General features: G+C 43.8%; 1 protein-coding gene across 5 annotated transcripts in view; it reads right to left on the reverse strand.

The window, feature by feature from the left end:
• The window catches only part of EPHB3 (EPH receptor B3), a 155777-nt gene that overhangs the window by 24584 nt on the left and 113430 nt on the right, over positions 1-17763 (reverse strand). For 2 of the 5 annotated variants that reach the window (XM_089508727.1, XM_089508725.1), the window contains 9 exons: positions 16785-16953; positions 16560-16665; positions 15930-15982; positions 14745-14867; positions 14391-14638; positions 11602-11862; positions 10131-10280; positions 9831-10024; positions 9376-9531 (listed from right to left, as the gene is read on the reverse strand). In XM_089508727.1, coding sequence (XP_089364853.1) covers positions 9376-9531; positions 9831-10024; positions 10131-10280; positions 11602-11862; positions 14391-14638; positions 14745-14867; positions 15930-15982; positions 16560-16665; positions 16785-16953 — 1460 coding nt within the window. Of the gene's footprint in view, positions 1-5555; positions 6906-9375; positions 9532-9830; positions 10025-10130; positions 10281-11601; positions 11863-14390; positions 14639-14744; positions 14868-15929; positions 15983-16559; positions 16666-16784; positions 16954-17763 lie in introns of those variants that run through there. The other 3 variants (XM_089508729.1, XM_089508726.1, XM_089508728.1) reach the window with 3 other exon arrangements.

Consider the following 17763-nt stretch of genomic DNA (forward strand, 5'->3'; position numbering starts at 1 on the left):
AAAAAAAAGTAAATTCCAAATAGCAAACCCTGATTTTCCATGGAGGGTCCTGGAGCTAAAATCCAGCAGATATACAAGGACCCACTGTAGTTTCTATGCTGTATGTAAAGGAGGAATATGGAACCAGATCTATTTCCTTTCTTGAATGAAAAAAAGTAGTGGGGGAAGACATGTTAAGTAACCCTGGTCTCTGCCATGATAGGTAATGCCATTCTTTAAGCCAGACACTTAACACTTTTGGTGAGACTCTCCTGAACGAATGTTGTAAAGACACTGGGGGTGGGGATGGTGGGGATGGGGGAGAGATACTGTTTCAAAGCTGGGCTACAGTCTGGAAAACTGTGGCTATGGAAGGAATCCTAGAGACTCCAGTAAGGAGACATGATTATGAGCAGACATAATTGGCTAATTAGCAGAAAATTAAAAACAGGGCTGCATCTGGAAACCACACACTGCATACAGACAACAAACTTCACTGAACCATTTTAGGATTGCAAATACATATACTGATGCCAGAGGCAACTCAGCTTTCATTTTCAAAAACATCACTAGTCCTCATGACTGCAGTAAAGGGGTTGAAAACTGCTGTCTGGAGGCTCAGCAGGAAACCCACAACGGAGCAAGAGACAGGACTTCACTGGCCTATACCACTATTTCTCCAGGAATTTTGCATATTACAGTACCTGACCTCTGTGCTTCCTCTCTCTGTTGCCAATGTTGACTTTAGCATAATTAGTTTCAATTCTGAAAGAGCCCAGAAAAGAATATTGATGGCTACAGAAAACTTTCATCTTCTATCTTCTCAGTGGGGGCAGAGCTTAAGGGGAAGTTGCCTTTCATCCCTACATAAAAATGGAGGGTGACTGAAAAGTATAAAACCCCTTCATTATCATCTCCATTTCCTGTGATCCAACAAAGGCTATTCCATGTCTTACCCCTCTCAAGCCAATTGATGAATAATCCAAAGTCTCAGCTCCCCATTGTACATAAATCTGGGTTAAGAGTGACAAGGTGAAGATTTTGCAGGATCCTAAAGGATGCCTTGTATTATAATAGGTCAAACTACAGTCAGCCCTCCTTATTCACAGATTTTTTCTCCATGGATTCAAGTATCCACAGCTTGAAAATATTCCCAAAAAGTATAAATTCTAAAAATTAAACCTTGATTTTTGCCATTTCATATAAGGGACACCATTTTGCTGTGCCATTATATTTAATGGGACTTGAGCATCCACAGATTTTGTTCTCCACGGGGGATCCTGGAACCAAACGCCAGCGGATAACAATGTCCCACTGTATGTTATTTCAGTGGTATCTAACTACAGCAAGGGTGGGTGGGTGGATAGGCGGCCCCATTAGTCCCATATTTGATCTTGGGGGATACACACCCCAAATGGCCTCCAATGCCTTTTAGGGACTGTGGGGGCATTTTTGCCATGCCAAACATCAGGGGTAACCTGGGTTTAGGGCCAGGAGAGGCCTTTTTCCAAAACAAGAAATGACCAAAAGTCACTTCTGGGTTTAAAAAAGGCCTTTTCTGGGGCTGAAAATGGCCCAGGGGGCTCCAAAACAGGGCAAAAATTGCCTCTGTTGCCCTAGAGAACATCAAAGGTCATTTTGTGCACCTTGCCCACCATGGAAAATGTAAAAGAATGGCCACAGCAGCTTGAAGTATTATCAAAACTAAAATTAGAGAGCCATGGTTGCTTCCAACCTTTGGTCCTCCATTTGTTTTGGACCTCAGCTCTCACAAGCCTGAGCCAACTTGACCAATAATCAGGAATTATGGGAGTTGGACATCCAAATCATTTCACTGTCCAAATGTTGGGAACCAGTGGCATAGGGGGAGGGTGTGCCAGTACATCTGATCAGTCTTTCCCCAAAAACCTTTTGCAGAGAGCAATGTTATAATATGTGGAACAAAATACAATCAGGTACTGGCCAGAGGTGCGAAAACATTCATGGTACGGCCACAATCCCTATGTTTATTGGACACAACTGCACCCCTCCGATACTGGCACACAAGCCCATTGTGTCCAACAGATGAAGTAGATGACGCAAGACAGAGCCTAGAATCAGAGAAATCTAGAACTACAGTTTGGGAAGCCACCATTGAAAGGAGAGTGTTAAATATAAATTCTAAATTATGATTCAATCTCTCATCGAAATTGTTATTCTTGTGTTCCTTTCAGAGTATAAAATTGTGATGGCAGAGCTATGTTGTCTGGGGGATTATGGAACTTGGATTTGAAAAAAGTAAACAGAAATGTTTAGTAACCAAAATATACCAAACAACCACAAATGGTTCTGGTGCTACCATCAAACAGTGTTTCAGTGCTGGTCTAGGACTCTGAACTTTTCTGAACAAATATTTCCAAGAAAACACCATGATAGGGTTACCTTAGGGCTGTCATATGTCAAAAATGACTTGGGAGGCAACAGACTATCTTTGAATCTATCATTTACTAAATCAGAATACTGGCCTATTTCACCTTGGATTGGCCTAGTACTATCTACTTTAACTAATAGCAGCTTTCTAAAGCTTCAAGTAGACACATTTTCTAGCTTTAATTCCACAAAAAGCTTTCAAAAGAAGAAACCAGGGACTGAATCCTAGACCTGCATGAAAACGTGTGCTGTACCATTGCTGCACCCTTTCTCTAGATGAATATGAGTGTGCTATACAGTGAGAATTCTAATTTTACTGCTTTCATTGGCATGGTGACATAACTGCTTGAAAAAGCATTCTGTCTACTTAAAAGCCTACTAAAGGTTCTATCACACTACACTGTTTTGTAGACTATTTGAAGGACCATATCTCCCTATATGAACCTGTTAAAAATTGTAAGATCTGCAGGAGCCCCTTCTCTCTGTCCTGCTAACTTCTCAGACTGGGAATAAGTTGAGAGGGAAAAGCTAGTTTTACAAAGAAGACTGGGCTTGCTTTTTTCCCTTTCTGCTAGACCCTGTGTGTATGGGGCTGGTTGTTCTGCTTCTGCCTGACCAATGTGATTGTTCTTCTAGAGCGATCCAGTACTACCACTCGCTTTCCCCCAACAGAGACATTGCTAGTGTTATCAAAACTTATTTTTCCCCTTCAGAACTCCTTGCTGAATCTGACACTTCTGAGAAGCCATCTCTCAGTGGCAGAATGTATACTTTGATTGAAAAAGGTTCCATTGTCAATTCATGCCCCCAAATTTTGGAAATCCCTCCATAGGGAGCTAGGATGGCTCCCACCTTGATCTCTTCCTGATGGCAAGCAAAAATATTCCTATTCTGACTGAGAAAGGTTTTTAATCGTTTAGTTGATTTTTATATGCTTTAAAATGAATGATACTAACTTTAGTTTTTTAAAGCTCTTCTATTTATGTTGTTTTGCTGTTGTTATTGTCTATTTTTAAATTCCTCCTGTTTATAATAATGTTGCAAACTGCCCTGAGTTCTATTATGAGAGAAAAGGCAGGATATAAATGAATACAATAAATAATAAGCAGCTGCTTAGTTTTGATGGCTGGCCCAGGAGAAGATGGAACACCCATCTGTAAGCCAGCTGCCACTAGTCTCTTTCAATGATGTTTATCACACTATACCCTTAAAGTGCCACAATTCCAGTTTGACTCCTCTAGCTGCCTCCTGTTGCATTCTGGGACTGGCAGTTTTAAGGAGGGGTATTTAGAATTCTCAGGCACAGAAGTTCTCTGCCTGAGAATTCTAAATACCCCTCCTTAAAACTGCCAGTCCCTGAATGCAACAGGAGGCAGCTAGAGGAGTCAAACTGGAATTGTGGCACTTTAAGGGTATAGTGTGATAAACATCAATGTAAGTTTAGATAGAAAAATGGCAAGTACATCCAAGACAGAACCTGCAACCAGACATCCAAGAGAAGACTCTGGTACACTGCACCACAATCCTTCATTTACAGACAACACACCAGTTGCTTGCTCTATTTGACAGTCTCCTCTCAGTCACAGGTGTTGGAAAATGTAGTGTGTGCCTGAGTTAGTATGTGAAATGAAGTGGTCAGCAAAGGGCCAAGCTTCTCCTCTGTCATCAACTCATGGGTCCCTTCTCCATCAGAACACAGGGGAACCTCCAAAAGGGATCCCATCCAACCTTCACTTTTTCTGAGCCGGGAGAAAGTGGCACAGGCAGGAATTTCACACAGCGTGAGTATAGGTGCAAAAAAGATATTGCTGCTCAACTGTGGGATCTAAGACCACGGGTGTTTGTGTTTTCCACCACTTCCACAGGCTTGTAGCAAAGAGCCAGCAATGAAATGAAGGTCCCTTATCATGAAATCTGTATTAGTATCAGGGAAACTCATTCAACTATGGTTTATAGCATTTTTTCAAACCTCTGTTTAAAAATAATTCTCATACTTTCTGTTCCCATTTCCTTCCTAAGCTTGGTAGGGCCAAAACATCAAAAGGCATACTGATGGGCTAGCTGGGCTTCATCTTGACCGCATCTGCTCCTGTGCCCCATCAATTTCCTTCTCTATTTTTGCTTCTTAAGAATGAAGAGGAAATGAATGTCACCCATCTCCTTGCTGTTCTTGCTACTTCTAAGACCAAACTAGTCACTATAATGCTGGACAGAATTATCCAAGATGTACAAAGTAACTGTGGGTAAGGAGCACTGGTGAGTCCACATACATACAGGTGCACATATGCACAAACACACTGATGAACTCAGATCAAGTCTGTAAGACCAACAAGGCTTTATATGTTGAGACATGTGTACCTAGACACAAACACACTGATGCACACATATCAACCCTGTAAGACCAACAAGGCATCATAGGATAGGACTGAGAGGTGAGAAAGGTTGCCCACCAAAAGGATTAGCTTCTGCAGTGCCTCTGTGCCCTCATCTAGCTTCCCCTTCAAAAGAGATGTCCCTCCAAAGTCTCCTTCCTCATATTTTTGGGGGTATGGAGGAAAGGGGTACATGCCACTGACATGTTTACATAGACACAAAGAACTGATGAACACAGACCAACCCTGTAAGATCAACAAGGCATTGCATGTTTCGTCTGAAAGATGAGGAAGGTTGTCCACCAAAAGAATTTGCCTCTGTGCCCTTATCTACCCTCTCCTTCAACAGAGATGTCCTCCTAGTCTCTCCTTTCTTATACTTTTTGGGTTGTGGAGTACACACCATTGACATGTGTACAAACACACTGATGCACACAGATTAACCCTGTAAGACCAACAAAGCATTGTATGTTCAGACTGAGAGTGGAGGAAGGCTGTCCACCAAATGAATTAGCATCTGCAGTTGCTCCTGTGCCCTCATCTATTCTCCCCTTCAAACAAGTTGCCTTTACAGTGTCTCCTTTCTTATATTTTCAGGGCATGGAGGAAAGGGATATACATCATTGCACCCAGAGGCAAGGGAATCTCTATGTTTGTGTGGGTAGGTGGATGGGTTGTACAAAGGCTGACAGAAGGAATGAGGGCAGAAGTTTTGGCATTTTGTGTGTTGCGTTTACTGTACAGCAGAAGAGAGCAAGAAACAAAGCAAGAGGGATCAACTGACAGAAACGCAGGTAAAATTGTTATTGCCTTTATTCTGCCCATGCCCTCTTGCACGGTCCAGATGGCCAGTACACACACTCGTACACATGCAAGCTCGCCCGCTCTGCGAGGGAGCCCCTTGCCCTTCGGCTCAGGGCTGCAGAGGCTTTCCAAAGAAAGCAACAACAATGGAGAAAAAAAAGAACCCCAAAAAAATAAAATAAAAAAAGAGAAGTGTTCCAGTCTTTTTGGCAGCAATCACAGCATGTGTCAAGAAATGGATCCACAGAGATGGGCGTGCGGCTGACAGAGCCTGCTCCTTCCTGCATAAAACATGAAGCTGGGAGGCAGGGAAGGGAAGCCGCATCGCTCCTTTGTGCAGCTCAGTCTTCCTCCTTCTGGATCCTGCTGGGCCAGCAGGCTGCCTTTTAACGTGAGGAGGTCCGTCCATGTGATCTCTGTGCAAACTTGTGCTGATGGGCCCCTGAAAACACTGTGGCGAGGCGCAGGGTACGCCCTGCATAGAAACAGCCCCCGGCTTTGTAGTTCCAATGTGTTAGGCCCAAATGGATCCACCACCATCTCTCTGAAGATGTGTCTCATATAGCTCCCCAGGCGGAGCTGGCAGGGTGCAGCACGATTGTCTCAGGCCGCGTGGGGGCAAATTGCCACATCAGATCCTCTCCCATTTCTGATGAGGTGCCAGCATCCTTCATTCATTGGCAGGTGCCTTCTTTCCCTCTTAGCCAGGGTTGGAGGTGAAGTCACCAGAGGACATGGAGCAGGAGGAGGCAAAAAGGAGGTCTGGGGGAGTGTGAGTGTTGAGTTCAAGAAGCCCAAAGATGCAAAGAACTGACCACCCGTGGCCCCATCGGAAGGAGAGGGAGAAGATGGACACCAGGATGAATGGAGAGGACCAAGAGGTGGGGCCTCTTCCATCTCATAATCTGTCTTCAATATGAAGACTCTGCTTTGCTGGCGTGCGATTCGAAGCACACAATAGCAAAAAAAGGAAAACGGATGGGGGAAAAAAAGTAGGGTTTCTTCTTGCCCCTCCTTGAATGCCTTTAATCTAGCTAGGATCCTCCTAGTCCATTCCAGCACAGGTCTGTTGACAGCCAAGAAGCCACACAAAGATAAGGGGGTGGGATGGGGTGAGGGAGGAAGGAGATGACCCCCCTCAGCCCCAAAATCTGGAAGCTGGTTAGCACCACAAACTAGAATCCTAGGGAGATTCCCCAGTGGGTCTGTTCCAAACCCAGAGTTCTCAGTTGTCAAACCTGAACTGGCAAAGTCTGGTTCATTTGTAACCTCATGTCCTGTATGCTGCTCAGGATTTTCTTCTGGTGTCCTGCTAGCGTCACCCCTATCCTGAGCAGGTCCCTGGAAAAACAAGAGGAGGAAAGAAATCAGCCACTCACAGAACCCAAGTGCTCAAGAATAAGTGTGAGGAGAGAAATTATTTCTGGTCAATGGCTGTCCATGGAACTTCTTGTCAGCAGAGGAGAGAACAAATGGCGGGCAAGGTCTTGACCAAGAGGTGTCGGCTGTTGAGTCTGGGTTCAAATTTCACCACAGCCATGAATTCACTAAGTGCCTTAAGCCCCCTCCTCACATTTGCAAGCGATATGGTGATAATAATGCTGACCTATGTGACAGAATTGTGGTAAGAATGGCTCAGATGATGTCTGGAAGGCACCTTGAATGCTTCAAAATTCCTTACAGATACTAAATATTATGAAGCTGCTTGGACTGGCTTCACTTCATGAACAGGCTTCTTCAGTCACGGCAATTCTTCTTTTACTTCCCTTCCACTCCCTGCTATGACTTTGGAGGATAATATATTAGTTACATTTATATCCCTAATTTACTCCAATGAGCTGAAGGCAGCATCTTCTCCCCTCTTTATCAACACAACAATCTTGTGAGGTAAACCAGGCTTAAGGTCTGACATTGACTTTCATGACCTAATGGGGACTCACCTAAGACTGCATGTACTCTGCAGAATGAATGCAGTTTGACACTACTTTAACTGTCATGGCTCCATGCTATGGAATTCTGGGATTTGTAGTTTGGGGAAATATTTAGCCTTCTCTATCAGAGAGGTCTGGTGCCACAATTTAACTAACATACAATTCTTGGTTGGTTATACAGGAGATTCTGATAGTACATGGCTCTAACTATATATATATATATATATATATATATATATATAATTATTTACAGTAGTGTGATGGAATGTGCATCTTAAGGTGGGTTCAGTAAATATCCGTAAAGTTATGACTCACAACATAGTAGAGGAAAAGAAATTTTTGAATGGTGAGTGGCAATGTGGTATGTTAAGCTCTGATCTGGACGTTGAATCAAAAGATCTTTAAAAGATTCTGCAAGGCTGTATTTCATTCAGCAATCTTAATGCAGGGGCACAAATACATGATTTGGATGCAGATATATATTTATATTTATATTTATTTATATGTATTTAAAACGTTAAAACCAAGTAAGACTTGGAAGTAAAATGCTTAAGAAAGCCATGCTGGATTAGACTAAGGTTCCATCCAGTCTAGCACCTTGCTTCCAGCTTTTGCTAGGAAGTCACTAGCCCTTATGCCTGCAAACACTGCCTTCAAAATGTGTTAGGCAATCCTGAAGTCAAGTGAAGGGAAATGGAGTGTGTGAAAGCGTTGGTGAAGGGAGAAAATTCCAAAACAAAGGGGAAAAGACATCAGTCTCCGCCACAGTCATTGGCTATCTGCATATTTAAAAGAATTATGTGCATGATTTACAAACAACCTTCCATGGTGCAAAATTACATTTTTAAAAAAGAACACTTCCCATATCTGAAAAAGCTAGAGGGCACATTCAAGAACTCCCTGGAGGCATAATTAATTTGTGCCAAGTGATCTTTCCTGAATATATGCACTCTTGCTTAAGAACATCAAAATCACTCTGCAGATCAGGTCAGGGTCCACCTAGTCTGACATTTTTGGAATTCTTCGTAAGCATCCCAGCAAGAAACTAGATGATCCACCCAAAATTGGCCAGGGGACAACAATCTGCCATCTGTCCACACATGGTTTGTAACATCCACAATTCTACTGAAAATATCTGAGGCTGCAGTTTGGGTGCTGGATAAGAAATGAGAGGGGGAAACCAGGCTCAGATCCTTCCTTACCCAGTCATGTAACTCAGTGTGTAAACATAGGGATCAACAATCTTGTAGCTTTACCTACCTCACAGGATGGTTGTGAGGATAAAAATGGAAAGGAGGACCATGTGCACTGTCTTTAGCACCTCATAATAGTAAAGTAAAAAGGCAGAACTAGAAAGGCTGGTAATGCACGCAGCTGGAGATGGGCAGGGCAGGCAGAATGTAAGCCACAAACTCTTTCCTGGTCTTGTCCAGATACAATCCAGAAAACTTTGTAAAGACAGAAGCCAGGGGCTGGAGAAATTATTATTTTTTTGGATGTCAATTCCCAGAATTCCCCAGCCAATTGGCTGGGGAATTCTGAGATGTGTTGACCAAAGAAGTAATTTTCTTCAGGTCCTAGCTCCATCTTAAGTTGTAATCTTAAAGAATGACTTTTCAAACCTCTGGAAGCAACCCAAATTATATTAACTTCACAGCAAGCACAACTGCCAATTGGAGCTTTCTGAAGCACACTTGGAAGGATAAATTCTATCAGATGGTCTAATATCACAATCCCCCACCCCCCAACCAAAGGTTGGCAAAATGAATACCCAGCTTATTGGAAGCAATTGGCTAACACATTGTAAACCAGAGAGAGCTTAGAACTATAAAAAGGTATACAAATATAATTGCTATTGCTATTGTTATTCCAATACTTACTCAGCAGTCATTTGGGCCACCAGGTCAAAGGAAGCAAAGCCAGCGTTGACAAAGTTCTCCTTGTACCGTCCCATTTTGATAGCGTCAAGCCAGTCGCCCACAGTAGTGAAGGTAGTGTAATCTGGCACAGTGCGATCCAGGAGTGGCTGAGACACGCTGCGGAGGATGAGAGAGCCCAGAGGTCAGCAAGGCTCGAGAGGGAGTTACGGCTGCGGTGGCCCAGCCACAGGAACAGGCCTAGCAGTCAAAAAAGGCTAGGGGACCATCCGCGTTTCCCTGTCCACCCTTTGTGCTCTTCGCTCAGGCCCCGGCTGCTGCCTGCCTCCAGCCCCCAAGCATATATCCAGTTTTTTTTAATCCGCCATAAACAATGAGAGCTAGAAACTTGACACTACTAGTCCAGACACAGCAGGTTGCCTGTGCTTGGAGAGGGTGAGGGGGCAAACGAGACTGACCCAGACTGCATGCTGGCGATGACTTTGAGGCTGGCTGCATTACGGATCAGTTTGTCCAGCGTGTTCACAATCTGTGCAAACTTAGGTCGAAGATTGCGGTCGCGCACCCAGCAGTCCAACATGAGCTGGTGCAGTGCTGTGGGGCAGTCCATAGGGGGAGGCAGGCGGTAATCCTGCTCTACAGCGTTGATCACCTACAAGAATAAGGGAAAAGCGGTCCTTTGTCACTTCGACGTTGTTCCTGCTCTTCTTCTTTATCCTGAAAAATCCACCCCTGCTGACTTTCACAGACATACTTACATCCTGGTTGGACATGTCCCAGTAAGGCCTCTCTCCATAAGACATCACCTCCCACATGACGATCCCATAGCTCCACACATCACTGGCAGAAGTGAACTTGCGGTAGGCTATGGCTTCTGGAGCTGTCCACCGGATTGGGATCTTACCACCCTGTGAGAAGACACACTTGAGACAATTAATTAGTGTCAACCCCCAGGTTCCCCTGCTGTTCTTGCTAGCACCCACATTTGGAAAGAGAGATGGGGCTTACTATATGCTCTTTGGAGGCCCTTGGAAAGGAACTCAGGGAAGGGAGCCACAACCTTTGGTACCAATGGGGTTTTCCTCAGTATGACTTTGGAGATCAATTAATTAGAGCCAGGAAGGGATTCCTAGAAAAGCCAGAAATTCGGGAACCCCAGAACTCATCAGGCAAACACTTTTTTCTTGATACTCCCAATGACACCTCTTGTGACCCTTCAAAGCTGTTTAAACTACAAGAAAGGAATACATAGACTGGGGCTGCAAACTTGCCTAAGGATGAGCTGAACTTTTCTCACCCATATGCCTACAACATTGATGTTTCATTCAAATGTTTGCGCATGAAATGGGATTAGACTAAAAAAAACCAAAACCAGTCCTGGAACAGAGGCTCTGTTCAACCTACCTTGATAGCCTTCCAAGTACGAAATAGCTAAATTAGACACAAAACATGCCGAAGACCACTGTTTAAAACTCTAACACAGGGTGTGCACAGGGAGGGAGATGAGGGGTTACTTCCCATCTGTGATCTCTCTGTAGTTTTAAGGGAAAATGCCTCAAAATTGCACTAAAACTTTGGAGGAATTAGGGGCTTTGGGCAACTGACAGAGACTTCAGGGTAGGGCCTGAGGTATACATGTGTCTCATGGGCTACAGTTTCCTCACCCCTGCTCTAAAGGCAGGCAGTGTGCACAATCCCAACCTGGATCAGTCACCAATGGGATTTTTAAAAGCTGTGTGTGTGTGTGTATGTGTGTGTGTGTGTGTATGTATGTGTGTGTGTGTGTTTAGTTAAAAAACAGATGAAGGGAAAGGTTAAATCTCTCCACCAACCCACTATGCATGCTGGTCACATTCCAAATCAGAGGTGTGCATGCTTACTGTACAGTAAAATAATAATAATAATAATAATAATAATAATAATAATAATAAGCAACAGCACTAGCTTTGTCTAAATACCATAAGAGCACCAGATCTTGTGTGATCTTAGAAGCTAAGCAAGGTCAGCCCTGATTAGTACTCGGATGGGAAACTGCCAACAAATACCAGGTGCTGTAGACTATATTTCAGAGGAAGGAACTGGCAAAATGGTCTCTGACTACTCCTTGCCTAAGAAAACTCTATGAAATTCAGAGGGTCCCCATAAGTTGACAGGTGACTTGAAGGCACATACACAAAATCATCACCATCATATCATTACTTGTGTGCTACACTGTAGGCATAGTTTCACCTGAAGAAGGAAGGGATGATGTGTACCACTGTGACTTCCACATACCAGAGAGCTGGTGTAAGTGGGGTCTGAGGGATCATCCTCTAGGAAGCGTGAGAGCCCAAAGTCGGACACTTTGCAGACCAAGTTGCTGTTGACGAGGATGTTGCGGGCTGCCAGGTCCCGGTGCACATAGTTCATCTCTGAGAGGTACTTCATGCCAGCTGCAATGCCACGCAGCATGCCAACCAGCTGGATCACTGTGAACTGCCCATCATTCAGCTGTCGGTACAATAAGGATAAAGGTCAGAGGAAACCATGTCCTATGAGGAACAACTTAGGGAGCTGGGTATGTTTAGCCTGGAGAAGAGAAGGTTAAGAGGTGATATGTTGTTGGATTGCAAAATCCACCATTGTAACTCGCCTTGATCTCTGGAAAGGCGGGCTAGAAATAAAGCTTTTATTATTATTATTTATATGGTAGCCCTGTTTAAATACTTGAAGGGATGTCATATTGAGGAGGGAGTAAGCTTGTTTTCTGTTGCTCCAGAGACTAGGACCCGGAGCAATGGATGCAAGCTACAGGAAAAGAGATTCCTCCTCAACATTAGGAGGAACTTCCTGACAGTAAGGGCTGTTCGACAGTGAAACACACTCCCTTGAAGTGTAGTGGAGTCTCCTTCCTTAGAGGTCTTTAAACAGAGGCTGGATGGCCATCTGTCAGGGATGCTTTGATTTAATTTCCAGCATGGCAGGGGGTTGGACTGGATGGCCCTTGAGGTCTCTTCCAACCTAACTCACAGCTGAAGTTTAAAAGTTCATCTCCCTATTCTACAATTGTTCTGCCTATTATAATTCCTGAACTATTATAATATGAATGAACATCCTGCACTTTGCTGTCTCAAAATACTAGGGTGGACAGAGCTTGAATGATATTTATAATATTAAAGTATTGACATCAAACATTTGACCAGGAGTTATGCATGGGACTGGGATGGAGAGTGTTTTCCACATGTGTAAATGTTACCATCATCTTTCTAGACTCCCAGGTATGTCAGGGTTTTTGTCCTTTCTGGTGGCTTGTAGAACTGGAAAACCAGGCTTGGTTCTGATGCTTCAAAAATCTGTACTACATCCTGGATTCCAAAACTAGTGAGAGGTCTGGTGATCTTCTCCTCTCTACCCTAATCAATTTGGACAACATATTCTTTTGCACTTTAACTCTCAGAATCCTACAGCTGGCATGACCATAGACAAGGTAGTTGTGGGATTCAGGGACTTGTAGTCCCCAAACCTCACTTCTCCATACTCTGACTGCAATGAATTCACCTTCCTGAGGAAGTATGCCCATCAAACTTGGGAAGCAACTGAAAACATAGGAAGGAAGCAACATATGCGGGCTTGTGGGTTTTCATTCCCAGGCTGATTATAGATACTTGGACAACGTGACTGCACTGGACTAATGTTTGCTCAATGTGACTTGAACAAGATACAGACAACGTAACTCCCATCTGATTGTATCTTTTACCACTAAAGCACAATTCATAGGTATGCAACCTGGTAGCTCAAGATATTTTAAACCACAGATCCCATAATCCCCTGAGGTTGACAGGAACACTTGTCCAAAACATCTGCAGAGGACCAGGTTGCAACTCTGGTAGAGATAATGGTACAATTATTGTCTCATCAAAAACAAACAGCTTCATTTATATACCGCTTCATACTGAATTAGCACTCCCTAAGTGGTTTACAAAGTGTAAGCTAATTGCCCCCAACAATCTGGGTACTCATTTTAGTGACCTCAGAAGGATGCAAGTCTGAGTCAAGCTTGAGCCCTTTTGCTGGTATTGAACTCACAACCTTATGGTTTTGAGTGAGTGGCTGCAGTACAGGCATTTAACCACTGCACCACTAGGGCTGATCACCCTTCAAAGATGTAAGCAGAGGATGCAGGACTTCCATTACTAAATAGTTTGAGGCTTATATAATGGCTGCCCCTGTCCTCTCCTTCTGCCATTGCATGGTGTAGTTGTTTGAGCACTGGGCTATGACTCTGGAGACTAGGGTTCAAATCCGCAATTAGCCATGGTGACCTTGGGCAAGTCACACTTTCTCAGCTTCAGAGGGAGGCAAAAACACACACCTTATAAATAAATCTTGCCACGAAAATGCCATGATATTAGGGACCTGTGGCATTAGGTTTGCCATAAGTCAGAAATGACTTGAAGGTAAACAATAACAACACCATAGGAAAAGCAGGCATCAGCTGTCAAATGTGACACATTTAAGAACCCAACTTCCTTTTGTTCAAAAAGGCAAGTTACTAGACCTTAGGATGGTATGCTTGAAAATGCCTAATAAAACAGTAAGAAACCATCAGATTTGCTATAGAAACAGCCTGCCAATTGCCTACTAGGGTTTTGGTCTTGCCCTGTGACTAGCAAAGTTGGAAACAATTATGAAAAATAAGGAAATCTCTGCAAAATTCTTTAAACTTCAAAATGTATATAAAAAGTCAGTTTTTTCCACAGTAGATCAAAACATACGGACATACTACAATATTTATAGTAGAATATACACAACTGTTGGAGTTTTTTAATGGGCAGCCCAATTGAAGTGATAATGGTTTGCCCTTATTGTCTGAAATACATGCTTCTGAGCAAAGCACCATGAGATAATCATACAAAAAAAAAGTAACTGATGGGATGGAAAAGGTAGGAGCTGTGAACCCCTTTGGGCACAAGTATGCACAAAAGCAACATACAAATAAACAGAGGACATGGTGAGAAGGACCACAGATCTTAGCTTACCCGCAGGAAGGAGTCCAAGGCACAGTTCTCCATGAACTCTGTGACAATCATGACTGGTCGGCTTTTGGTGACCACACCCTCCAAATGTATGATATTGGGGTGGTCAAACTGCCCCATGATGCTGGCCTCACTTAGGAAGTCCCGCCTCTGCCGCTCTGTGTAGCCCACTTTCAGCGTCTTGATGGCCACAAATATCTCCCGCCTGCCTGGCAGCTTGAGACGACCCCTGCAGACTTCCCCAAATTCACCTGGGTGGTGGGGATAAGAGAATAATATTAAGGAGATGGTCAACTCCTTCCTCCCAAATTTTGTCCATTTTGTGAAGATGAACTGGGGACATATCAAGAGACTTGCCTGCTCCAATCACCTCTTCAATTTTCACGCATGAGATGTCAATTTCCTTGGCAAACTCTCGGACAGCTTCATTAGGGTCCTCATAGGTGAATGGGTCAATATAAACCTTCATTCCTGGAGTGACTACAAAGACAGAAAGGAGACTGGTTTGGGACATGGAAGAAAAGTCCAGTTGAAAGGTATAGTTAAGGCTCATGCAAGTTCAGCTCGCCTATCTTCTTTTTAACTATCCCACAATAAGAGGTCTAGCACCAAGTTGTGTGTACTCAAAACACAAATGAATGGGTTCACCAGTTTTAGAGGCCTGTAGTTGAATTAACAATTCTAATGGGGAAAAAATGTTCTGAGCAACCTGGAGAGCTTTACCACATTATGTTGAGAACTAGAAACATGCCTGTTCCCCACCGGGGCAGGCAGGGGCCGGCTGAAAGGCCTCCGCGGGCCGCCTCTGGCCTGCGGGCCAGAGGTTGCCGACCCCTGGTTTAAAGAGTAGCAATAGTTACTTAGTCCATAACTATAGGTTACAAATTTGTATCCACAATAGAAAATGCTAGCTAAAAACCATAATAATGTTTGTTGTTGTGTACAGCTCAAGCCGCGGGGCGGAAGGGGCGGAGCGTCCCATTCAATTGAATGGGCGCACGCGCCTGTTGTGCCCTGCGTGCGCCTGCGCCGCCGCGCACGAGCCCCATTGTTTCCAATGGGGCTCGAACATAGGCAGAATTCGCCTTACGTGGAGGGATCCGGAATGGATCCCCCGCGTAAGGCGAGGATGGACTGTACTTTCAAGTCATTTCTGACTTATGGTGACCCTATAGTGAACCTATTATTGGCTGAGGCTGAGAGTGCGTGACTTGCCCAAGGTCACCCAGTGGGTCTCCATGGCTGAGTGGGGAATCAAACCCTGGTCTCCAGAATCAGAGTCAAGTGTGCAAACCACTATCCCATGTTGGCTTCTATCATAACAATAGGGAAACCAAATTCCAAGGATCCTTAGTGCCATGTAGCCTTCTAGAGCAGCTGTATTGAGGCTTTGTCATTGTAGTGTACTATATACAGGTATGTGAAACCGAGCGGTCAAGACCCTGCATTCCTGAGCACGTGCAAGTATAAGCAAGCAGTACCTACAAGGCACACATCCACAGGCAACTCTGCCATCTACGTTATGTCCAAGCTGATACTTACTGTATTGCTGGAGTTTCTCTGTGTACTCTGAATCTGTATTGTTCTGTTGCTTCCTACCAAAGAGAAAAGGAAGGAAGGATCAAATCCACAGCAATGTTACTTCGCTCCTGGTCATCTTTCCACCAAGATCTAAGCACCAGATTACACACTTATTCAGTCTCTCTCTCTCTCTCTCTCTCTCTCTCTCTCTCTCTCTCTCTCACACACACACACACACACACACACACAGAGTCATAATCTAGTCTTGTCATTTTACCAAAACCAACATTTATTCTAACATCACATTTTAAATGTCAGTGTTCAGAGTTAACACATGCATGTTTCAGAACTCCCTTTAAAACCCTCAAACCATTTCAGCACCGTCTATTATCCATGCACAGTCATTAGTTATGTGTGGACAACAGTTGGGAAGCATTTGATTAACGTCAGGAATCCCATGTAGATTATTATGGATTGCAAACAGCAATGAGGTATCATGAGAGTTGCAGATCCACAACCTCTGGAAGGCCACACATCATCCATCACTGATGCAGACAAAAGACCCAAACCCAGCTATCAATGGGATAGGATCAGTGATTTGACCCTTCACTTCACTGGAGTTTATAGAGTAAACTCTTCTAGAGCCAGTACCTGAAGCAGACAATGGCAATTACTACCATAGCGATCAAAAAGACTAGAGCTGCAGTAGCTGATCCCACAATAAGAGGCAGTTCCTGGAAGCTCTTGCTCCTGGAGCCTGTGAGGGGAGGGAAAAGAGATAGGAGTGTTGGAAAGCAGCAACATCAGAGAACACAAGGAAAGGGGTAGGAAGGCAGGAGCATGTACGAATGGAAGGAGACAGGAGAAAATTCATACCATCCTCCACTGCTGTCCGAAGCTCCATTGGGAAACTGTACTGGCCATATCCAGCCACTGTACGTGCCCGGACCTGTACCATGTATACAGCATTGGGCTTCAGCCCTTCCAAGCGAACCATGTTCTTCTGGCTGGTGACAGTATTGGCAATGCCATCACTCTGGCCCTGCTGTGGGGAAATTGGAAAGAGGATCAAATCCAGCTTATTTACTGCCAAGCCAGGTGCCTGAACCATAATGGTGGTGAATGATTTCACACATGTGAAAGATTTATATGATTTGAACAGAATAACCTGGTTTCCCTATGGATTTATATTTACACAGGAAGCAACATCACTGAACATCTGACTGTTGCCCATCTAGTTTAGTACCACCTACTCCAATTAATAATAGCACTAGCAGGAGAGGCCCTTCTTTCAGTTCCACAGCTTTCAGATATATGATTGCTGGGGACATAAGATAATGCATTCTTTGCAGCTGGCCCTAGACTTTGGAATTTCTTCCCAATGAAAGGTGAAGATTTTCTTTATACAGACAGGTTTTAGAACTGAAGGCTATTAAGGAAAGGGCTGTAAGAGGGTGATCTATTCTTTTAAAATTTACATTTAAACTATTTGTTTATCTTTTAAAGTATATGTTTTAAACAGTTTTTATATGCTTACAATTTACACTCATTCCTCCTGATTCATGAGGAGATCTGTTTCAGAACCCTTCCCCCCGCAAATCAGAAATATTGAAGATATTCAAGCCCCATTGGTTATAATGGAGGTGCGCTCCCATGCACACTCCCCATTTTGTCCCTCCCCGATGGCCGTCTGCAAAGGACCAAAACTGCAGACCCGAAATCTGCAAATGGGGAGGGAAGAGTGTAATTCTGTTTTAATGTCGATTCTTTGTATGTCTTTAATTATATTGTAATCACTTTAATTTGTAAGCTGCCTTGAGTCTCAGTCTTGGGGAGAATATGGGATATAAGTAAA

The sequence above is a fragment of the Sceloporus occidentalis genome, unplaced genomic scaffold (assembly GCF_023333645.1).
Source record: "Sceloporus occidentalis isolate IW3139 unplaced genomic scaffold, rSceOcc1.0.p SCAF_2, whole genome shotgun sequence".
NCBI lineage: Eukaryota > Metazoa > Chordata > Lepidosauria > Squamata > Phrynosomatidae > Sceloporus > Sceloporus occidentalis.